This window comes from Stenella coeruleoalba (genome assembly GCF_951394435.1).
Source record: "Stenella coeruleoalba genome assembly, chromosome: 15".
Taxonomy (NCBI): Eukaryota; Metazoa; Chordata; class Mammalia; order Artiodactyla; family Delphinidae; genus Stenella; species Stenella coeruleoalba.
This window is the reverse complement of record NC_137161.1, coordinates 43270888-43295743: the sequence shown is the minus strand read 5'-3', so window position 1 is coordinate 43295743 and position 24856 is coordinate 43270888. Positions and strand designations below refer to the sequence as shown.

The window sequence follows — 24856 nt, the reverse complement described above, 5'->3', positions numbered from 1 at the left end:
AGACAAATTCTATTTAGAAACTTCTATTTGTGTATTAGCAAAACCTGAGAGGTAAGAATTCTGCCTACGTCCCACATACTCACTCTGTGTTGCCCTCCGTTCATGTTGATCTCTTCCCCACCTCCACCTCAAACCCAGCTTAACACCCCCGTCACTGGGCCATATGCAGGGCCCTCCGGGGGGCAGCTGCCCTCAGGCCCCCCAGGACCAGGCAGTACTGGGCTGTGCAGAACACACATGGCTTCTCAGACACACAGCAAGTCACAGCTGAAACGACTTCCCATGAGAACCACTTCTGTCATCCATTTTTGCAACACCGCATGTCAAAAAGAAGAGTTTCGGGCTTCCCTGGTGGCGCAGTGGTTGAGAATCTGCCTGCTAATGCAGGGGACACGGGTTCGAGCCCTGGTCTGGGAGGATCCCACATGCCGCAGAGCAACTAGGTCCGTGAGCCACAACTACTGAGCCTGCGCATCTGGAGCCTGTGCTCCACAACGAGAGGCCGCGATAGCGAGAGGCCCACGCACCGCGATGAAGAGTGGCCCCCACTTGCCACAACTAGAGATAGCCCTCGCACAGAAATGAAGACCCAACGCAGCAAAAATAAATAAATTAATTAATAAACTCCTATCCCCAAAATCTTCTTTTTTTTTTTTTTTGCGGTACGCGGGCCTCTCACTGTTGTGGCCTCTCCCGTTGAGGAGCACAGGCTCCAGACGTGCAGGCTCAGCGACCATGGCTCACGGGCCCAGCCGCTCCACGGCATGTTGGATCTTCCTGGACCGGGGCACAAACCCGTGTCCCCTGCATCGGCAGGCGGACTCTCAACCACTGCGCCACCAGGGAAGCCCCCCAACATCTTCTTAAAAAGAAAAAAAAAAGAAGAGTCTCTGCCAAGGAGCTTGACTGTCCGTGTTAATGAGACTTTAGCAAATAATGGTAGGAAACATCTGATTAGGTTAAGGATAGAGAGGTAAGACCAGGTCCAGGTTGAGAACTGAAAGGGAAATACCTGTAGTACCTCCTCTCCCCTTGGCACAGGGCTTTGCTCTTATTCCACAGAGAAAACAGAAGCACCCAGTAGAGAACCTCCAGTGCTCCCCACACACATCTAACCACCTCCCTGCAGCTTCACAGCACCCTTGGCCTACCTCCCTGTCTGAGGACCGCTGACTTGGCCTTGGGGTACTGGGTCCCAAAGACACCACGCCACCAGCACTCGGCATCACCAGTCTTTCCCCTCCTGGACTATCCTCAGGAGCACACCAAGGCACTCTACAGCACTGGTCAGAAACTTCCTCCTACTCCAGTTACCCACCCCCTCATTTCTGTTGCCTTTTCTGGCAAAACTCCTTGGAAAAGCTATCTGCATTTCTTCTCCCTACTTCTCCCTTGAGCCACTCCATCAGGCTCTTGCCTCCACCACTCAAATTAACCACACTAACAACCACTGATCCTTATGTCTCCAAATCCAATGGCAGATCACACTCTCCTCTGCAACAGGCTTTCTTCCAATAGCTCCCTTGACCCCTTCCTCCCAGCTCTCCTCTCAGCTGCCTCCCTCCAGGTCTCCTTGGTTTGAGGCTCCCCTTCTCCAGCCCCTACCTGTCCAGGGCCCAGGGTCCAGCCTTGGGATCCTGTCGTGACTCTGAACACTACCTGCAGGCTAACGTCAGATGTTGGCCCCAGCTCTCCCCTGAACTCCAACTCCTACCTATTCCACTTGCATGTTTCATAGGCACCTCCATATGCCCCAAACCAAACTCATTTCCCACAACTGCCCCATCTCAGCACATGGCAGCTCCACTCTTCCACTGCTCAGAAGAGAACTGGTGAATCCTGTGACTCTCCTCGCTCTTTCTTACTAATCCATCAGCAAATCCTGTTGACACCTCCTTGGAAACAGATCCAGAATGCAACATTTCTCACCTCCACAGCTACCCCAGGCCCAAGTCCCCATCATCTGTTGCCTGGATGACTTCTAGCGGGTCCCCCTGCTCCTGCTGCCCTTCCAGTCTGTCTTCATCCCAGCGATCAGAGTGACATGTCAATGACATACATCATACCCAGGCACTCCTCCACTCTAAAGCAGCCAGTGGCTTCCATTCAAATGTCCCCTTATGAGAAAGGCCTCCTGTATACATGCCTCAGCTGCTCCTTACTGGCCCTACTTTCCTCCTCAAGCCCTGAGCACCTGACACAGCACATACTTGTTCGCTTGTCACCTGCCTCTGCCACCAGAAGGTAAAGTCCACAAGACATGACCCACATCCACTGCTGCAGCCTCAGCACTTAGAAGAGTTACTGTACATACATCAAACTTTGCTAAATGAACAGGTGAAAAAAAAGTGTTGAATAACCAAAAAGTATTGCTTAAAAACGTTCTATTACCAACAGATGTGTTAACTGATCATGATGACAACTACATGCATGACAACTGGCTGAGAAGACATACTGTAATAGTTTGGGGGCAAGGACTTCCCCGGTGGTCCAGTGGGTAAGACTCCGTGCTCCCAATGCAGTGGGCCCAGGTTCCATCCCTGGTGGAGGAACTAGATCCCACATGCATGCCACAAATAAGAGTTCGCATGCCATAACTAAGAAGCCTGCATGCCACAACTAAAGGTCCTGTGTGCCACAATGAAGATTCAGCACAGCCAAAATAAATAAATAATAAGTTAATTAATTAACTAAAAAAATTGGGGGGCAGAAAGGGAGGGAGGGTACATTCTTCTTGACCTAAGTTAACAGAGCTTTCTCAATACTCCAACAAATAACACTAGCAATAATATTGGGGATGACCAAGATGCCACTGACTGAGTGCTCACTGTGTGCCTGGCTCTTTCATACACTGGACCCTCACCCCAATCCTATAAGGAAGATTATTTTTATCCCCACATTATAGAGGAAGAAACAAACTCATAGTTAAGCAACTCACCCCAAGCCACAAACCTGAAAACACTCACTTGAGACTCAGTTTCCATTCAAGCTTTCCCCTAAAATATCAAACAATACTAAGATGGGCACCAAGCCTAAACAACGGGTCCTTCTACTAACTGGACACCTCAGGCTGGGTTTCCTGGCATCACACTTCCCTGTGTCAGCAGCCCGTGTCCTCACTGACACTCCAGACCCTGGCCCTCAGTTCAGGAAGAGACAAATGACCTACCCACTCTCCATGTGGACACCCAAGTTCTGTGGCATCACGTCCGGGTGAAAAGCATTGACTTAATCTGTCAGTTTTCAAGATAACATTGCAGTTAAAGTTTTCCCGTAGACTGCATTTTGGAAGGAAAAGTGCTCTAGTGGGAGAAGGAGGAGGATCATGAGTCTGGAAAGGCATCCTGTCTCCACTGCTGTCAGCAGAACCCTGAGAAAATGACCCATCTTCTAAGCCTCTTCCCAAGGTTACCTCTGTGATACGTATCTTCTGGAGATTTTAATCTCCTGCATTTGAGCAGTGTATGCTCAACATTACTGTAGAAGACAGACACTCCCTTGAGAAGGGAGAGTATATGCTGGCTGAAAGGAACTGGGAAACAAGCAGAGATACAGGACACTAATCTCACCAAAAAGGTGTGAAGTCCCAGGGTCCCGGGTCCAGGGCTGGAATGGGTCCCTGATAAGATAAACTACAACTGGGAAGAGAGGGACCAAGTTGGGGGCCCCATTTGAGGCACCATAACAAAGCCTGCCCCCCTGCTTGTCATGGTCCAGGCACAGACTCTACTCTGGGGAGTGGGAGGAGAAGGGGGATGGAGAAAAGCAGACTTTAAGGACAAAAGCTAGCTCCGAGACAGACATTCACCTTGGTCACCCGCCTTTCTAGGTTATGGTGAAGCCAACAGCAGCCCTGCATGAAGTTCCTTCTTTTGGATGAAGAAGGAGCCAAGGGTGATGCCTGAGTTCTTCTGTATTTACAAACAAAGGTCATCAGCTGTGAAATCTCCCAGGGGGTCCACTGATCTCCCGTTATCTGGCAGATCGGGCCCGTGAATTGACAGTCAAAGGATAGTCTAGTTGACTGAAACAGAGACCTATACATCTCATTACTGCCTCCTTAGGCCCAATTTAGACCACTTATGCCTTTATTGCATATTGCCAAGAACTCCAAGATTACAGAAAAGAAAATGAAAGGCCCACAGAATCCCTCACTTGCCTCCTTGTACCAGACATACGCAAAGCAAAAATAGTATCCAGTCCCTCCTCTTATGGAGTACACAGTTGACATGTAAGTCAGATAAACATTTACCTTCAAAAATAACCCTTTAGGGCTTCCCTGGTGGCGCAGTGGTTGAGAGTCCGCCTGCCGATGCAGGGGACATGGGTTCGTGCCCCGGTCTGGGAAGATCCCATATGCCGCGGAGCAGCTGGGCCCGTGAGCCATGGCCGCTGAGCCTGCGCGTCTGGAGCCTGTGCTCCGCAACGGGAGAGGCCACAACAGAGCCCACGTACCGCAAAAAAAAATAATAATAATAATAACCCTTTAGTCCAACAATTAAAACAAACCAAAAGGGAACTATACTCAGTATGTTGTAATAACCTATAAGGGAAAAGAATCTGAAAAAGAACATATATATATATATATATTATATATATGAATCACTTTGCTGTACAACTGAAACACAACATTGTAAATCAACTACACTTCAATTAAAACACACACAGACTTCCCTGGTGGTCCAGGGGTTAAGAATCCGCCTTCCAATGCAGGGGACACGGGTTCGATCCCTGGTCAGGGAACTAAGATCCCACATGCCCTGGGGCAATTAAGCCCGTACACCACAACTACTGAGCCCACAAGCCGCAACTGGAGAGAAGCCCACGTGCCCCAACTAAGACCCAAGGCAGCCAAATAAATAAAATTAAAAACACACACACAAACTGGTTTTGGTTTTGTTTTCCCTCCAAGGTTGTTGTCTTCATCTGAATTAGTTGCCAGCAACATTTAAAAAGTTAGAGATCACAGATGCAGGCTTACACCCAGCTACTCTTCAGGAAAGACTGGAAGATCTGGCTGTCCTGGAACCACATTCCTGCTGGGGAGCAACAGGAGAGACTGCAGTAGCTGCTGCCCCCTTCAGATAGAACACGTTCTCTCCATCCTGGCCTCCCAGAATAATAAACAAAAAAAGGTTTACTTTGGGAAAAAATATTTTTTTATTTAGGAAAAAATCCACTTTACTCTGTGTGTGTGTGTGTGTGTGTGTGTGTGTGTGTGTGTGTGTGTGTACTAGAGCAAGAAAAAAGGGGAAAAAAGTATAAGTATATAAAATAGGAAACAAGACTAGGGAACAGCCCCAGGTACAGAGGAAAAAGCTAGATATAAAAGATGATTTACTATAAACATATAAATAACCAAAACCGAACCCAGAAAGAGAGCGCAAATCTAAGAAACTATAATAGTTATCAAAGTGCTATATTCTAAAAAAAGGCACCACACTTAGGTAGTTTTACAGGTGAATTCTACCAAAATTTAAAGAAAGAGATCATTTCAAAAGTGTTTAAACTGGCTAAAGAAGAGAAAGAGAAAACTTTTAATAAAGCTATAGAAAACACTAAAACAACTTGGTAAAGACGGCATTGAACAAGAAAATTACAGACTAGTCTCACAAATAATGGTGTAAAATATTAATAAATAGAATCTGTCTACACCATAAGAGTTATCATTGGGTTTCCCTGGTGGCGCAGCGGTTGGGAGTCCGCCTGCCGATGCAGGGGACGCGGGTTCATGCCCCGGTCCAGGAAGATCCCACATGCCGCGGAGCGGCTGGGCCTGTGAGCCATGGCCGCTGAGCCTGCGCGTCCAGAGCCTGTGCTCTACAGGGGGAGAGGCCACAACAGTGAGAGGCCTGCGTGCCACAAAAAAAAAAAAAAGAGTTATCATTGATGACTCAATAATGATGATTCAATAAGATAAAATGATGATTCAATATTATAAAATCTATTACTACAACTCAGCATACTAACAGGTCAAGAGATAAAATTTATATGATAATTTCACAGATGCTAAAACAGCATTTGATAAAATTCAACAACCATTTTTGACTTAAAAAATGACAAAACAGCAACACACCCCTTACTAAAATAACTAATGTGGCACAAACACTAAAAGAACTCTCTTTAAAGTCAGGATACCCAGTATCATCCCTATTATTCAACCTCGTTCTGGAAATACAATGTAACCAAAAAAGAGAAAGAAACAAAAGACATAAGAAAGTAGAAAACGAGACAAAATTCTTATTATTTGCAGCTGACATGATAGTATACCTGGAAAATTCAAGAAACAACTGCAAAAACTACTTGAAACTAAGATTATGTAAGTTGCTAGTTACAGAAGTAATAAATACAACCAGTTACAATATGTAATATAAGAAAATATTCTATTTTCAATAACAACAGAAAGATAAAATAACTAGGAATAAACTTAAGAAATGTACAGGATTTTAAAACTGACTTAAAAAGACATTTCTGAGACAGGGAAATGTATGTGTAGACTGGATATTAGATAATATTAAATTAATTACAGATTATAAATTGTTAATTTTGACACAATACGATAATAGCTTTGGGGTTAGATATATTTCAAAAAGTCCCTATTTGTTCATGATATACTGCGAAATATTTATGGATGAAATCATTTGCTTTAAAATAGCCTAGTCCCCCACCATACTAAAAATGGAGGGGAGGAGGAAGAGATGATTCAAGATTGGCAAAACATGGAAAACTGTTGACTATTCATTATATTATACTGTCTCCTCTACTTTTGTATATTTGAACACGTGCACAATAGAACGTTAAAAGAAATGTGCAGGAGGACCCAAACAAAGGCGGATCATTAAAGACGTAAATAATCCCAAAGATGTATAATGAGCTTAGAAAAACACACAAAAATTGCCACCTAACCATTAAGAAATGCAAATTAAAGTTACAAATCAGATGTCATTTTCATCAATCAAGTAGAAAAAGATCAAAATATCTGGTAATGTTCACTATTGGGGGGCAGGCAACTGACACTACTGGAGGGCGTGTCAGTACAACTTCTTGGGAGTGCACTTTGGCCTTTGCTTTCAAAGTCATAAACACACATCCCTTGGCTCAGCAATTCCAATTCTAGGTATCTATTCTAGATATTCATTCACCAAGTATTTTCTCCCACCTACTATGTGCGAGGCCCTGGAGACAGACGCTGAGAGAAAAATTGTCCCTGCTCTCAGAGGGCTTCCGTTCTCGTGAAGGAGACTACCCACAAAGCAAGTCAAGTGTGCAGGCAATCACACCGTCAGCTAAGGCAGCGGTCCCCAACCTTTCTGGCACCAGGCACCAGTTTCATGGAAGACAGTTTTTCCACGGAAAGGAGGGGGATGGTTTCAGGCAGTAATGTGAGTGATGGGCGGGGATGGTTCAGGTGGTAATGCGAGTAATGGGGAGTGATGGCGAGCGGAAGATGAAGCTTCGCCTGGCCTCCCGCTGCTCTGCTCACCTGCTGTGTGGCCTGGGGACCACAGGGGACCCCTGAGCTAAGGGATAAGTGCGATGAAGAAACAAGTAAACAGAATAGGGGGGTTGGGGGCGGCAGGAAGGCTATTTTGGATGTGCTGGTCTGGGAAGGCCTCTCTGAAGAGGTGACAGTAAAGCAGAGACCTGGTTGAAGGAGAAGACGCAGCAGGAGAACATCCAGGAGAGCATTTCAGTCAATAGGGAAGGAAGCCATGGGCTGACACACAAATTTGGCCTTCCCGCCCTCTGCTTTTCTTTTTATTCCCGTAACAGCCTTTTGTTTATCCAAAGGATATGGCACCACTTGAATGTCTCTCTTTGTCTCCAACTCAAAAATAAAAATAATCAGATCCTTTTAATACAGTACATCTTTCAAGGAAGGTGCCAGGCCAGCACTGTTTCCCCAAACATTGTGCATCACAACTTGATTTCTTCAGAGGAAGAGTTCCCAACCTATCTAAGTGCTATGTCAAGCTTGTTACTAAAAGTGCATTAAAGCCAGTTGTGAGTTTTTAATGCAGATAAACCTTTCCACAGAACAGCTTAGTTTCACAAAAGATACTCACCAGTTGCTAGATAATTTTACACAAAAACAAAAATATTGTCAGTCCCTGAACTTCTGGCAGGACTGGGAACCACTGACTTAGAGAGGTATATAGTTTAATTTCATGATCTTTCAGGCAATGCAGTTGATGTTTTTAGGGGCTATTTGGATAAATATTTTACACGGAAGTGGCCAGTGTCAATTAAGGGCATTCCAGTTGACCCCGAAATCAGTGACTCTGCTACAACACCTGAGAACATTACATACTAACTTCTTCAAACACCACTGAAACATCAAGACTTCAAAACTGCCATGAGTGATACGTTCTACAAACAGCCAGACTATGGGGAGAGACTTGCCCGCGTGAAATATGCCCCTATCCCAACTGTGAGATTAATTTAACATAAACGCATTCATCTCCCCAAAGGGAGACCGAAAATAACCAGGTGACTTCCGGACGGGACGGAGATTCCCAAGGAGACGACTCCTGCGGACACATTCCACGTACCACCAGCCAGCTGCTCGCGAACGCCGGGCTTCCCCCCACCCCCTCGACAGCCGAGGATGCGGTGCACCCCATGTCCCTGCACACGGCCGACCCCTCAACCGTCCCCGAGGGACCGGCAGCTTCGAGCAGAGGGTGCCGCGGAGACTCAGGCACCGGTGAGCTGCCCACCCGGCGAGAGGGACGATGGGTCGGAGTCGGACGCAGAGCAGATCGGAGCGGAGTCAGCGCTCCCGGGCGTCCAGGAGCTCGCCACCCTCGTCGAGAGGCGCTCACCTGCCGGTCACTGGAGGGCCCCCCCAGGCCCGCCCGAGAAGGAAGGGGGCGCGGGGGCCAGAGGGGGACCACGGGGGAGGCACCCGGGGACGCCCGGAGAGGGTCGGGGGGCACGCGGGGTGGAGGGCAAGTAGCTCCGGAGGGTTGTGGGTCCCGGGCCGCCTCCGCCGCTCCTCACCTGCCCAGCGCCCGCTTCATGCCTGCGTCGGCGGCGCAGCGCGGCTCGGCCGGCCCGGGGCCCGCCAGGTACAGGTTCTGCTTCAGGCGGCAGTCGGCGTCCAGCGCCGCGGCGGCCGAGCCGGCGGAGGACGAGCCCGAGGCGGCGTGGCGCTCATGCTCCAGGGCGACTGACTCGGTCCGCTTCCTCATCCCGTGGCCAGCACCGCCGGCCTCACCCTCGCCCCGGGCCTCGCCACCCGCCGCCGCTCAGGGGAGCAGCCGCTCAGGTGAGCCACCACCGCCGCCGCCGCTTGGAGCCCGCCGCCCTGACGTCCCTGCCGGCCGGGGTCGGGGCGGGGCCGGCGGCCTCCCTGCGCTGATTGGCCAGCGCTGAGTGGCTGTAGGCGGGTACGCCGGCCGGGGCCCCCTACCCGGCGCCCGGCGCGCCCAACATCCCCAGCGGCGATCGCAGCCATCTTGGACACGGGCAAACGAAGCCGCAAGGCGCGTCACCGTTCGGGCGCGGCTGACTGGCGGAGTAGCGCTGGGCAGGGGTCGGGCTAGGTCAGACACGAGGCCGCCTGGTGCCCACTGCAGCGGCCTGAAGGGTACTCCGCGCATATCCCCGGCTCTCTGACTCCCCCCAACAGTGGAAACCCCCGAAAAGGTTTTATAAGAATTTACACAACAAAAAGAAAAAGGTGACATGACAATTCTGTCCTAATAATGATTTATAACTATTTTCCCACAAGGACTTTTCTTTAAAAAATATGTGATCTGGTAGTTTTGTTTTTTAATTTGAAACAGAAATGTATAGATATTTCTTTTTTTTTTTCTTTTGGGCCGAACGTTTGAAAACTGAGCTGCTTAAAATTTTTACTTTTTTAAAAAAACAGTATTTTAGATTTTTATAAAGCAGAACTAGCTGTTGGGGGAAGAATCCATTTCACAAATTCCCACTTGTGAAACACAAATTAAGTACTAATTCAACCCATCCTAAAAACAGAAAGGAAAGAGCAGTTTCACCTATTCAGTTTTATAGCTTTGGCTTTCTTTAATATGGCATTATTTTATTTTTTTTACAAATGATGTACAACCAAGAGATTCGCTTATTTATTCCAAAGTAACTTGTAATTTCAACATTTGTGCCAGTGAAAACTATTGGCAACTGATAACTTAAGATCAATTAGAAACGTCTTTAGAAATTCAATAGCTCCTTATATTAGCTTTGTAATGATACTTAGAAATTGCAAAAGAATTTCACTGACCATATTACTAAATATCACAACCAGCATTCATATTTGTCCAAATATACTTTTGGTGAATTCTTTAAAGTAATGTAGAAGCACATACTGGAGACTGGGAATCCAGAAAATAAAGTGTAAAACATGTTTTTACTCTATCACTCACTAAATCCTTTCCAATCAATAGAAAAACAAAAAAGCTAGGAAGGGAGGACTGGAAAGAAGAGAGTAAGGGGTACTGAGTCTTTCTTGCTGGTATTAGGCCTTGCTCCAGTCCTCAACTCTTGGTCCACACTCACTCTATAAGTAATCTTATCCAGGCTCTAATCTTATCCAGGTCACCCTACAATGGGGACACCTACATTTGTATCTCCAGTCCACACCTCTTCCTTGAACTCCAGGCTCCTCTATCCAGTGGTCTACTCATCCACTCTGACATCCAACAGGCACCTAAAATCATGTTCAAAGCTGAGCTCTCAGCTCTTCTCCCACCCCAGCTCCATCCATAACCTTCCCCACCTCCAGAATGCTCCCAGCTCCATCCATAACCTTCCCCACCTCCAGAATGCTCCCAGCTCCATCCATAGCCTTCCCCACCTCCAGAATGCTAAGTCCATCCTTACAGTTCCTCAGGCCAAAGCCTTTGAGTCATCCTTGATTCCTCCCTTCTCATGACACAGCAGGTCTATCACCAAGCCTGGTCAGCTCTCCTTTCAAAATCTATCCAGGATCAACCACTTCTCACCACCTCCACCATGGGCCAAAGTGCCATAATCCCTCACTTGGATTCTTATAATAGCCTAAATGGTCTCCTGCCTCACTTCTGTCTACTTAATCCAGTGGCCACAAAGGTCTTTTTAAAAACTCTAGATCCAGTTCTGTCACTTATTTGCTCAAAACACTTCAATGGCTCCCCACCTCGTGGAAAATAAAACCGAAAGCTTATGAAATGGGCCAACGGGCCTACTTGACTTGGCCTCAGCCACTGCTCAGCCCTCACTCTGTTCTCAGCCACCAGCCTCTCTCTAGCTCACCCTGCTCCAGTATCACTGCCTCCTTGCTGAGGCAGGGGCCCCAGGGTGTTGGTGGCATGTACATGAGTCATCATATCCACATGGCTAACTCCCTTCCACTTTAGGTCTGTGCCTTCTCGGAACACTAACTCGAAACCTTCAGGCCCTCTCACTGTCACAGTTCACCTTCCCTGACTTACACTCTTTTTTTTTTTAAATTTTTATTGGAGTATAGTTGCTTTACACCATTGTGTTAGTTTCTGCTGTACAGCAAGATGAATCAGTTAGAGGTATACATATATCCACTCTTTTTTAGATTTCCTTCCCATTTAGGTCACCACAGATCATTGAGCAGAGTTCCCCATGCTAAACAACAGGTTCTCATTAGTTATCTATTTTATACATATATGCCCTGACTATTTTATACATATATGCCCTGACTTATACTCTTCTTAGCACTTTTCACCAATATATTTGTCATCAGTATATCTGTATCTGCGTATTGCTGTTTCCCACACTAGAACTTAGACTCTGACGGCAGGGACTTTGCTGCTTTATCTTCAGTGTCTAGAACAATGCTGAATATGCACTTCATAAATATCTGCTGAAGGAATAATGAATCATCACAAACCCCCAGAAGTGGGTACTACTGCCCCCACTGTATAGGTAAGGAAGTGAGTCTCAGGCCTGAGGTCTGAAATTGAAAAGGTTTATGGCAAAGGAAGGTTGTGGATACTGGTGTTCCTTGGATTACACTATAGAATTGTGTATTTGATAAAAACACTTAGCTAAATTATCCATTACTGTAGAGCTGGGAAGGAAAGGTCACTCAACGTAAGGATAAGATTCAGAGGCTTTGTAGACCATTCCCAGGCTCATTTCTCAGACCACACATCTACTGTATCTATACTTGCAAAAGAGGAACAAAGTTTCTAGGGTTAGATAGAATGGATCCAAGTAACGTTGTTTGTTTATTTTATTTATTTATTGGCCGCTTGGCATGTGGGATCTTAGTTCCTGACCAGAGATGGAACCAGCGCCCCCTGCAGTGGAAGCGTGGATTCTTAACCACTGGACTTCCAGAGAAGTCCAAAGTAACACTGTTTTAAAAAAAAAAAAATAGCCACGGGAATTCCCTGGTGGTCCAGTGGTTAGGACTCTGCGCACTTCCACTGCAGGGGGCATGGGTTTGAGAACTAAGACCCCGCATGTCACATCGCGGGGCAAAAAAAAAAAAAAAAAAAAACAAAAGCCAAATAAAACGAATTGTTTCCATAGCAGTAATTCCCACCTTTGATTCTATATGGTTATGAAAATTTCCGTCATCATCTCGGCGGGAATATGGCTATGTGTATTCATGTTAATCAAGGGCAATCCCCAACCACCACCTTGTGAGTTATTGTACACGTTTTTAAATGACTGATTTAATATCAAATGTAGTACGGTGGAGTTGAAGGCTTAAATACAGGGTCTGTCACTTTACGAACTGTGTGATCTTGGGCAAGTTCTCTAACTTCTGTTTTCTAATCAGTACCAAGAGTCTTAATAACCACTTTAAGGATAATCGTGAGAATTAGGTGAAGTATGTCACAGTCCCTAGCACACAAGAGATACCCAATAAAAGTTGTTTTCCCTTTACCATCACACAAACAAACCCACACTGGAAAACCGAACAGACGCAACGCTGGGTGCTAACATCACTGCACACCTTTGCCGGGTCTGCCTTCTAGACCGCATCGTGCGCGTCCCCGTTAACCTAAACGAGAATGAATGAATCCAACGGAAAAGGGGACGTACGTCCATCCCGAGCTGTGCTGCGCGGGAGCTGTCCTGCGGCTCAGCCTGAGCTCAGACCAAGGTCTGGACAGGAGGGCTGGGCTGAAGCCACACCAAGGTTCGTAACCGCCCAGGTGTGGGGCTTCCTGTGGCACTGCGGCTGCAGAGCGGAGGCAAATGTCCCCTGGCCGCCGCCGTAGCCTGGAGGCCGGCAGTGCGCTCCTATTGGTTGCGCGTTTGGGCGCCAAAGCGGGGCGGAGGCGGGGTCGGCCCAGCGCGTCGCGGACCTGTAGGAGCTGAAAGCGTAGGGCCTGGTTAGGCGGCCGTTTGACTGAGAGCCGGTTGTCTGTAAGGGCCGGCGCGACCACCATGTTCTGCGAGAGGGCCATGGAGCTGGTCCGCGAGCTGCACCGCGCGGCCGAGGGAAGGCTGCCGGCCTTCAACGTGAGGGCGGCGGGCGGGCGGGCGCCTCCCAGGGGTGGCTTTTCTGGGGACTGCGCAGCCGGGACGGGACGGCGGGTGTGCCCGTGGTTCTTCGCGGTGGATGTGGCCGGGTTGGTTTCTGCGGCTTCCCGCGCGCGGTCTGGACGGTCGGCGCCTCGCCCCGGTGACGCGCCGGAGAGGCCCGGAGACGGGTGCTGGAGCGCAGGTGTGAGTTGCACTGGGGAGGTGTGGACCGGGGTAGCGGGGCGTTAGGGCCGCGCCTGGGAGGATGCGGTGAGCGCAGCCCCGCCGGGGAGCCGGCGGTGCGGACACCCTCTCCCCGCCGGCGAAGGGCGACCGGCGCTGGGTGCGCGGGCCGCACGGGGGCTCCGGGGCCGGGATGTTTGCTGTTCACTCACAAGGCATTTCAGGGCAGCGATGGGGTAGCTCTTCGTGTTTTGAAGATAACTGTGGCGGCACTTTGGGGAATGGATCGAAGAGAAGAAAGAGTGGCTCTGGGTGGTTACAGTAGACCACACGAAAGCTGTGTATGGTCCGAACTGCCCGGTCAGCGGGTGCTGAAAGCCGTGTCCTGAGACAGCAGGACTTGTAGCTACGGCTGGAGATGGGATGGATAGTGGGAGAGGAGAGGGGTCGGCATCTCCGGAGGTTTCTTTCTCTGGTAGCGGAATAAACATCGGAGGTCAGCAGGAAGAGTGTTTGGGGAAGGTGAGTTTTGTTTTGAACATTAAAGAGCAGTTAGTTTGACACTTAGGTCATTTAACGGATGGGGAAACTGAGCCGCGGAAATTATGGATCCAGTTAAGCAACTTGCCTGAACTTGCAGCATATTGGAGCCAGAGCCTCAATCTGAATGCAGGTTTCCTAGAGTCCAGTCTGTTGTTCTTGCAACTTCAGACAGTTACTTCATCTAAAAAGTTAGGAGACCACAGTGGGAGGTTCAGTAGAGACGCTGGAATGCAGAGGGGTGGAGGCTGTCAAATGTGGTCCCTCTGGGGTCGGAAGACTAGGTCCTTTGGGGGTCGTGGTACATGGGAGGAAACCAGCCCAAGGGCTCAGAGACTGCCCACGGTGCTGGCTATTCAGACCCTTAGTCCAGCTCTCTTTTTCACTCACATTTTAGGATAAGTGTTGGTTTCGCACTTCGGGGTGGGGGGCTCAGGGGCGGACTTAGAAGTTGTGAAATCACTCGCTTTTCTGGGTCTTAGTTGGCGGAGGTGCACCTTTTCTTGCAGTCGTGCCTGCCTTCGAGGCCGGCCACTGGCACAGCTGAGCTGAGACCAAGAATTGATCTGATTGACCCCACACACTCTTGACCACACAGACTTTCAAGAATTATTCCTTCCAGGCAGATGATGGCTGGTTTAGAGCAGGGACTCTGCCTTGTTCGTTCCATAATCCCTCATGGTTAGGTGCTGTGTTCAGCCGATTGGAATGATTATGCACTTTCTACATGCAGAACTGGTAATCGTTTAAGTGAGTTTTTAGGAAAATTATTTTAGGTATCTTTAAAAAGTTATTTCACACTTGTCTTTTGTATACCTGCTGATCTACTAATTGTGCAAGAGTTTCAACTATTCCTTAAAACAATATTTGTAATAAATGGAATATTTAACTGAATTCTAATAAATCAGACTTTTCTATGATCTCTTTTAACCAGCTGATGAAAGAAAAGGTAGAAATCATGCTTTCATTTTTTCATCAAGAATCATTTCTTATATTCAAGCAGGGTTAAGTAAAGTGTAATTCTGTAATTATACCAGTAGTGCCAAAGCACTTTTGCTAATGCATATATTTTGGCTCTAAAAGTAGATGGGTTACTTATCTTTGTTTTGTTTTGGGTGGGTTTTTTTTGGTTGTTGTTATAGCATTAGTGGTTTTTTTCTCCTTTTTAAAAAGTTTTCAATTGAAGTATAGTTGGATTACAATGTTTCAGGTGTAGAGGTTGCTTGTTGACAGACTTATTGTGTGACATTTATGAATTTTATAATTCTAATGTTTTTATCCTTCCAAGGGAAAATTTTGTGTGCGTGTGTGTTTTATATCTTTATTGGATTGCAATTGCTTTACAATGTTGTGTTAGTTTCTGCTGTACAACAAAGTGAATCAGCTATATGTTTACATATATCTCCATATCCCCTCCCTCTTGAGCCTCCCTCCCACCCTCCCCATCCCACCCCTCTAGGTCATCACAAAGCACCGAGCTGATCTCCCTCTGCTATACCGCAGCTTCCCACTAGCTATCTATTTTATACATGGTAGTGTATATATGTCAGTGCTTCTCTCTCAATTCGTCTCACCTTCCCCTTCCCCCTCTGTGTCCACAAGTCTGTTCTCTATGTATGCATCTCTATTCCTGCCCTGCCACTAGGTTCATCAGTACCATTTTTCTAGATTCCATATATATGCGTTAAAATATGGTATTTGTTTTTCTCTTTCTGACTTACTTCACTCTGTATGACAGACTCTAGGTCTGTCCACATCCTTACAAATGACTCAATTTCGTTCCTTTTTATGGCTGAGTAATATTCCATTGTATTTATGTACCACATCTTCTTTATCCATTCATCAGTTGATGGACATTTAGGTTGCTTCCATGTCCTGGCTGTTGTAAATAGTGCTGCAGTGAACATTGGGGTGCATGCATCTTTTTGAATTATGGTTTTCTCTGTGTATATGCCCAGTAGTCGGATTGCTGGGTCATATGGTAGTTCTATTTTTAGTTTTTTAAGGAACCTCCATACTGTTCTCCATAGTGGCTGAATCGATTTACATTCCCCTCAACAGTGCAGGAGGGTTCCCTTTTCTCCACACCCTCTCCAGCATTGATTGTAGTTTTTTGATGATGGCCATTCTGACTGGTGTGAGGTGATACCTCATTGTGGTTTTGATTTGCTTGTCTCTAATGATTTGCCTAATGATTTCTCTAATGATTTGCTCAAGTAGAAAAATTCCTTTGACCTTTCTATTTTCTATTCTAGCAGTGGGATTTTTTTTGGTAGTAACCTTTTAAGATCATTTTCCAATAAATAATAAATTATTTATGTACTTTTGTCATGCATTATTGCTTCTGTAGGGCTATTGATTTTTTTTGTCATTAGTTTCATCGAGGTATAATTTATATACAACAAAATACACATTTTAATAGACATTTGAATTTTGACAAATGTATACAATCCTTATAACCAGCAACCCAATCAAGATTTCTGTCACCCCAAGGATTCCCTTTTCTCTTTTGTAGCTACTAGCTACCTCCCATCTGCAGCCTTAGGCAACCATGGATTTTCTTTCTGTGCTACAGATTATATTTGTCTTTTTAAATGTATTTCTGGAGTCAACATGCTCGGAGTTGCAAACTTTTCTGGACGGGGCCAGTTGGAAGCATACAGTGTGTACTCCTTTCTGTCTGACTTCTTTTCTCAGTACAGTATATTCAAGATTATCCTTAATCAGTATGTTAATTGTGTATTTTGTGTTAGTAATTCATTTCTTTTTATTTTTTTAAATTATGGTAAAATATACATAACTTAAAATTTGCCATTTTTAAGTATACACTTCAGTGGCATTAATTATATTCACATTGTTGTGCAACCATCACTCTTATTTCCAAAACTTTTCATAACGCCAAACAAACTCTATAACCTTTAAGCAGTAACTCCCCACTCCTCTTTCCCCTCAGCTCCTGGTAACCTCTAATCTACTTTGTCTCTGTGAATTTGCCTGTTTCAGATAAGTGGAATCATACAATATTTGTCCTTCTGTGTCTGGCTTATTTCACTAAGCGTAATGTTTTCAAGGTTCATCCATGTTGTTGCATGTATCAGTACTTCATTTCTTTTTTTGGCTGAATAATATTACATTGAATGGGTATACAGTATTTGGTTTATCTGTTCATCAGTTGGACATTTGGGTTGTTTCCACTTTTTGGCTGTTATGAATAATGCTGCTCTGAACATTTGTGTACAAGTTTCTGTATGAACATAGGTTTTCAGTTCTCTTGAGTATATACCTGGGAGTGGAATTGCTGGTTAATATGGTAATTCTGTGTTTAACTTTTTGTGGACTCATCAGACTGTTTTCTACGGGGCTGTACCATTTTACATTCCTACCTGTATTGTACAAGGGTTCCAATTTCTCCCCATCCTCTCCAACACTTGTTATCATGGCCATCCTAGTAGGTGTGGAAGGACTATTGTGTTTTTTTTTTTTTTTTTGGCTGTGTTAGGTCTTCGTTGCTGTGCGTGGGCTTTCTCTAGTTGCGACGAGCAGGGGCTACCCTTTGTTGTGGTGCACGAACTTCTCATTGCAGTGGCTTCTCTTGTTGCAGAGCACAGGCTCTAGGCGCGAGGGCTTCAGTAGTTGTGGCACATGGGCTCAGTAGTTGTGGCTCGCGGGCTCTAGAGTGCAGGCTCAGTAGTTGTGGCGCATGGGCTTAGTTGCTCTGCGGCATGTGGGATCTTCCTGGACCAGGGCTTGAACCCGTGTCCCCTGCATTGGCAGGCGGATTCTTAACCACTGCGCCACCAGGGAAGTCCTGTACTATTGGTTTTTGATAACAGACATAAATCAAAGATAAACATAGATAAAATATTGCTACAAACTTGGTGGGGGAATTAATGAGCGTAATTTTATATGTTCTAGGAGGATGGACTCAGGCAAGTTCTGGAGGAGATGAAAGCTTTATATGAACAAAACCAATCTGATGTGTAAGTTGATAAGATTGATATTTTAAAACAGTTTAAGAAATATGATATTGAAATCAGATAATCTTAACATTAGTTTTAATTTTTTTAATTTTTCATTATTTTTAAATTAATTAATTAATTAATTTATTTTTGGCTGCGTTGGGTCTTCATTGCTGTACGCGGGCTTTCTCTAGTTGCGGCGAGCGGGGGCTACTCTTCGTTGTGGTGCATGGGCTTCTCATTGAGGTTGCTTATCTTGTTGCAGAGCACAGGCTCTAGGCACGCAGGCTTCAATAGTTGTGGCTTGCGGGCTCTAGAGTGCAGGCTCAGTAGTTGTGGCGCACAGGCTTAGTTGCTCTGCGGCATGTGGGATCTTCCTGGACCAGGGCTTGAACCCATGTCCCCTGCATTGGCAGGTGGATTCTTAACCACTGCGCCACCAGGGAAGTCCCAACATTAGATTTTAGATATGATTTGCTTTTTCTAATTCTCTGTGAGCCTGATCATACCCTAACTATACAGAACTAGAGGGATTTGTGTTAATCACTGCTATGTCCATGGGGATTCAAACAGTGCTTGGCATATGGTAGATGTTCAATAAATATTTGTTGTTTGACTGATATGACTTGAAATGAATCGGGGTGGACCTAAAAGAGATGAGACAGGAGTAAGTAACAACCTTAAGTGAAATGTATTGTTTCCACTGCTTGTTTTCATCAGAAGAAGACTTAGTGGGTTAAAAGGAGAACAGGCAGTTTGTAAACTTAGCAGGAGCAGCAGTGACTTACAGTATCTTGAATGGAGTTCACTGAGAACTAGTGCTACAGAAGGCTTGGTAGGTGAGAGGGTTCTTGAGTTACAGACTATTTAGAGCCAAGCATGGTAGTTGGCCCAGTGGAGAACTTGGGCTGAATGACCAACTTCACAGGGTCCTGTGATTTGGTGAAGAGTAAGACACAGAGTACTAACTGCTGGATCAAAGGCGAGGTCTTCAGATCTCAACCTGTCTGCAACATGAGGTTTCATGTTTGGCCTTGTTAGGGAGTGTTTTCATCAGTTAGTTGGACATAGAAATCAGTACTATGCTGTTAAGATTTGTGGAGTACACAGAACAGTAGGCACGTTTTGCAGTTACTGTATTTAAGGATAGATACAGATGGAACAAGGAACTGAACTGCAACAGGTCTGCAGTAAATGTAAGGGAAATGTAAAGTCCTGAACTCAGGTTCCCAAACTGTTCATTTGTTCATTCAGCAGATATGTACTAAACAATTATGAGCTGATAAATGGCTCTGGTATTTCAATTGTGAACAACATAATCAAGATTTTTGCCCCCATGACCCTCACAGTGTAAGGCAGAAGGCAGATATTAAATACAGATACACCAAGTTGGAATACATGCTATGAAGGAAAACAACAGCACTAGGAGAGAGAATAATGAATTGAAAATATTAGTAGATTGAGGAATCAGGGAAGTTCTCTCCAAGGAAGAGACATTTCAGCTGGGGCCTGAAGGAGAAGCAGGTTTTAGCGAGGCAGTAATTGGGGCAGAGAGCATTCTAGGTGGAGGAAACAGCATATGCAAAGACCCTGAGTCATGAAAGAGGATGGGATGTTCAGGGAACTGATCATTAAAGAAAGCCAGTGTGGCTGAAACTTAGTGAGCAGGCAAAGGGTGACACCCGGTGAGATTTTTAAGCATGTGGGGCAGGTGGAGGCATGTTTGTGTTTTAAAAGACCACCCTGGCTGCTGCTGTGGTTAGTAAATGGAGGGGCTGAGAGGATAGGGAGGCATGCTGGTCATGCAGGTGGCAGGAGAGGTACGCCAGACTAGGGAGAAAGTGAACAGTTTATAGACATATTTAGGAGGTGGCCTAACAGGCCTTGGTCCAGTAAGAGGATGATTTTCCTGTATTCATACCATCTGGAAATTCATGATCCAAAATTCTGTGCCCTATCCTCCTAGTTTGGTTCTCGGGGGTCAGTCACTATTACCAGTTTCTGGTTAAAATTATTTGTCAGAAGAACTCTGTTCCTATTTAATTACTCATGTGTAAATGTGAGTTTTTTAAGGAAGTTCTTATGTACCTAATAAAGTACTCTGATGTTAGATTGGCTGTATTTTATTTGTGCTATTTCTTTATAATCCAGAGCACATTGTAAACAGTGTGGAGAATAGGGAATTCCCTGGTGGTCCAGTGGTTGGGACTCTGCGTTTCCACTGCAGGGGGCACGGGTTCGATTCCCGGTTGGGGAACTCAGATCCTGCAAGCCTCTTGGTGTGGCCAAAAACAAAAAACAACAACAAAAAAATGTTGAGAATATATCTAACGTTTGTAGAGTGGCAGAAGTGTATAGAACAATCTGGAAGACATGGTAAAATGGGACATATATTTTACCTCTATTTTCAGGGCCTGGAGCAGGCACGTATATTTTGTATTTGTTTCCTTTTAAAACTCCAGAGTAGATTCTAATTAATTCTATATACCTGGCTTTGTTTTGTTTTGTTTCCAGTTTTTTCTTTTTATTATGGTAAAATACACATCACATAAAATTTGCTATCTTAACTTTTTTTTTTTGGCCACACTGGGGGGCATGTGGGATCCTAGTTCCCTGCCCCCTGCCCTGCAGTGGAAGTGTGGAGTCCCAATTACTGGACCACCAGAGAAGTCCCCCATCTTAACCATTTTAAAGCGTACAGTTCAGTGTATTCAGTACATTCATAATGTCATATAGCCATCACCATCATCTCCAGAACTCTTCATCTTGTAAAACTGAAACACTATACCCATTAAACAATTGTACATTTGGTTTTATTTTATTTTATTTATTTATTTATTGGCTGTGCCACAAGGCTTGTGGGATCTTAGTTCCCTGACTAGGGATTGAACCCGTGCCCTCAGCAGTGAAAGTGCAGAGTCCTAACCACTGGAGCACCAGGGAATTCCCAAACATCTGGTTTTAAAGTGCAATACTCGTCTAATAACCAAGGAGATATATATTTTATAGGGTAAAACCAAAATTTTCTCCCTTTCTGTGTGAAGGACCCTAAAGTACAGAACATGCACATAGTTGAATATCAATAAATATTTGTTGGATGAGTGGAGGACCACCTGACTCCAGAATTCTTAGCTCACATTATTAGAATGAGGATTTGGAAGTACCACAAAAAGAGGACTCCATAGGATCAGAACATGATGTGAGGCCATAATCTTATGCACCGTGATATTCGATCTGTCTCTTATCCCACCATGAAAAAGGGATTCCAAAAAGTGAGGAAACACAATATTTGTCTTTTGGAGACAATGGAGATTAATCAGTGTGCAAAATGCAAAGTGCCACATGGCTAAACAAAACACTGGGAGTGTGATCCTAGGCAAATTAGTTAGCTTTTGGCTTTTTTAATCTTTTAACATGTTAGCAAAAGCTCTGATGAGACAGGTACTATTTGGGTAGGTTAACTGCTAACATAAATGGATAAAAACAAGCATGGAGTCACTTGTTAGTTGGCTTGGAAAATTCGACATATACTGAAATAGACATTCTTTTCCTCCTTAAATGTTTTACCAGGAATGAAGCGAAGTCAGGTGGACGAAGTGATTTGATACCAACCATCAAGTTTCGACACTGTTCTTTGTTAAGAAATCAGCGCTGCACTGTAGCATACCTGTGAGCTTCTCTGTGTTTGCTGGGGAGGCAGGGAGCAGTGGAGGGTTCCCATGTGGTTTCCTAATTAACCATCTTATATGGATAACAGGAATTCTTAGATTTGTCTCTCTTTTATGAGCGTTCTAAATTCTTCTCTTTTTTCTATTTAAACTTTTTTTATAATGAAAAATTGCAGTATTCATAAAATTAGGGAATAATATTACAAACCCCCATGGAGCCATCAGGTAGGCTTAACAATTCTTAACATTTTGCCATAATTGCTTCATCTTGTTTTATTTGTCTATGCTAAAACATTGTAGAACATCGGGCATTTTACCGCTGAATACCTTAGTATGCATCTCTAAGAAATAAGGACCTTATGGACCTTTTCTTACATGACCACTATGATTCTCATACCTAGAGGAATGAACCCGACTTCACAGCATCCATCCATACTGTATTCCTATTCTCCCTGTTGTCCCAAAGATGTCCTCTTACAATGGTTTGTTTGTCTCAGGAACCAAATAAAAGTCCACATGTTAAATTTTGGTGGTTGAGTCTGGAGTCTCTTTTGATGAAAACAACTTCTGATATCCCTCTGTTATGCCATCTAATACCTTATTAATGTCCTAGGTATGACCGATTGCTTCGGATTAGAGCACTCAGGTGGGAATGTGGCAGTGTCTTGCCAAGTGCTTTACGATTTCACATGTCTGCTGAAGAAGTAAGTCAGCATTGTTGTTCAAGTTTGTGAATTTGGAAAATAGCTGAGGTTATGGCAGTGTTCTGAAATAGTATTTATAGTGTTTCAAAAATCTTTTTTTGTTTTAACATTTGTTTTTGAGTAATTTTTGGTCTCTAGTATATACTGTGATGAGAATGATAGGAGTAATTCTAAATGCTATATGGAAAACTACTATTACTTAACAAAATAAAGGGTCCCATTATGTTACTTGTTAGTGATCCATCAGTAGGATGAAAAACCTGGCATTATTATTGGGAGATTTTCCATAAAATATGTGGGTATACATAATTTGCTTATCAATGTGAATACTTGAATTCTTGATTTATCCAGTCATTAAGGGACAATATTTAAGGACACAGGATTGGAGCCAAGCAAACCTGTGTACAAACCTTGGCTCTGCCACTGTCAGATCTTGGGCAAGTGACTCGACCTCTCCCTGTGCCTAAATTCCCTCATTTACAAAGTGAGGGTCATACTGCCTACAGTGTTGCAGTGACTTCGGACACTACCTAAAGTTAGACCAAACTTCATAGGTTAAGACTGCTCTCACTTCAGATACCAGCCGTAAAGTTTGAGGTTCCCAAGGCCACCCTCCCTTCTGACCAACTGGCTACAAATTCAGAGGTTCCCACCATCCCCTCAGGTTTGGGGCTTTTATCCTCTTGATATTAGTCCAACTTGGAGAGAGGAGAGGGGAGCTGGAAGTAGAGCTCAGTCACCTGTGATTCAATCAACCATGATTTGATCAATCGATCAAGCCTATGTAATGATACCCCAGAGCTGTGTGAGCTTCCCTGGTTGACAGTACTTTGTGTGTGTTGTTACATATCAGTGTGCCAGGAGGGTGGTGTGTCCTGATTCCTCAGGGAGAGGATACTCGAAGCTTCACATTTGGGACTCCCAGACCTCATCCTGGGTGTCTCTTCCTTTGGCTGGTTCTGATTTGTATCTGCAATAAAACTGTAATTGTCCAGTGTAGTGCTTTCCTGGGTTCTGTCAGTCATTCTGGCAGATTATTGAACCTGAGGGAGGGGTGTGTGTATGTATGCGCACACACACACTTTACTAATGCAGGTTATGTGTATAGTCTTTTAGAAGTTATCTTGTTTTACCTTTCACAAAGAGATTTACAGTACTGGAATAGATTTTTGTGAATAATGTAAGAGCCTAGTTGCATTTTGAATATGGATATTGAGATGGCATCATTTATTGAAAAGGTCCTCTTTTCCCCTTGCTCTGTGCACAGTGCCACTTGTCATAAATTGAATGTCAATATATCTGTGGATTTTGGATGGGGGACTTTCTCTTCTTTCTTAGTCTATTTGTCCTTGTACCAATTTCATATTGTTTAAATTATTGGAATTTTATAATAAGTCTTGAGTAAGTGTTCCCATCTTGTTCTTCTTTTTCAATGTCTTCACTGCTTTTGGCCTTCTGCATTTCCTTGCAAATTTTAGACTCAATTTATCAAGTTCCATTTTTTAAAAAATTGGGGTTTTGATTAAGATTGAATTGGATCTATGGATCAGTTGATGTTATTACAATACTGAATCACCCAATCCTTGAAAGTGGTATATCCTTCCACATATTTTGGTTTTCTTTAACTTCTCTCAACAATTAAAAAAAAAAGCCAGATTTACTGAGATATAATTTACATCCCCTAAAGTTTATCCTTTTAAAGTGTACAATTCAGTGTATTTAGGATATTCACAGAGTTGTGCATCCGTCACCACCATCTTATCCAGAACATATTCTGTCCCCTCTTCCCAGGCCCTAGAGGCCACTACTCTGCTTTCTTCATGGATTGGCCTAGTATGGACTTTTCATATGAGTGGAATTGTACAATATGTGGCCTTTTGTGTTTTTCACTCAGCATGTTTTCAAGGTTCATCCATGTGGTAACACATATAAGAGCTCCACTCTGATTTACGACTGAATAATCCCATTGTAGGGATGTACACATCTTATCCATTCATCAGTTGATGGACATTTGGGTGTTTTTCTCAACAGCATTTTATAGCTTTCAGAAAACCTGTCAATACAGAGTTTGAAGTTTGAAGAGATCATAATTCTGAAATGGTGTATTTTTCATGGTTTGGTTTCTGGTGGAAAGTTCCTTAGGTCTGTGATTAAGTATGCTGGGATGTAAGTTCTGTGAGAACAGAGATGTTTGTTCACTTTGTTAAATGATCCTAAGTACCTAGACCAGTGCCTGGTTCATAACAGGCAGTCACTAATATTTGTGGTTTGAATGAATGGTCATAGTAATGATACATGTGGGGATGTGTGCTGTTTTTGAAAGGATTAGTATATAATT

The 24856-nt window shown here is 44.5% G+C and overlaps 2 protein-coding genes across 4 annotated transcripts in view; one reads left to right on the top strand and one right to left on the bottom strand.

Annotated features, from left to right (window-relative positions):
• ABHD12 (abhydrolase domain containing 12, lysophospholipase) overlaps positions 1-9380 on the bottom strand; it is a 70298-nt gene extending 60918 nt beyond the window's left edge. The window contains exon 1 of the mRNA XM_079946418.1: positions 9004-9380. Within this exon, the coding sequence (XP_079802544.1) occupies positions 9004-9194 (191 nt within the window). The 5' untranslated portion in view covers positions 9195-9380. The remainder of the gene's footprint in view (positions 1-9003) is intronic.
• A 3899-nt stretch (positions 9381-13279) lies between these two features.
• GINS1 (GINS complex subunit 1) overlaps positions 13280-24856 on the top strand; it is a gene marked incomplete at its 5' end in the record, with an annotated part of 28692 nt that continues 17115 nt past the window's right edge. The window contains 4 exons of one of the 3 annotated variants that reach the window (XM_079946240.1): positions 13280-13461; positions 18103-18167; positions 21717-21815; positions 22428-22518. In XM_079946240.1, coding sequence (XP_079802366.1) covers positions 13387-13461; positions 18103-18167; positions 21717-21815; positions 22428-22518 — 330 coding nt within the window. Of the gene's footprint in view, positions 13462-13561; positions 13667-18102; positions 18168-21716; positions 21816-22427; positions 22519-24856 lie in introns of those variants that run through there. The other 2 variants (XM_079946239.1, XM_079946241.1) reach the window with 2 other exon arrangements.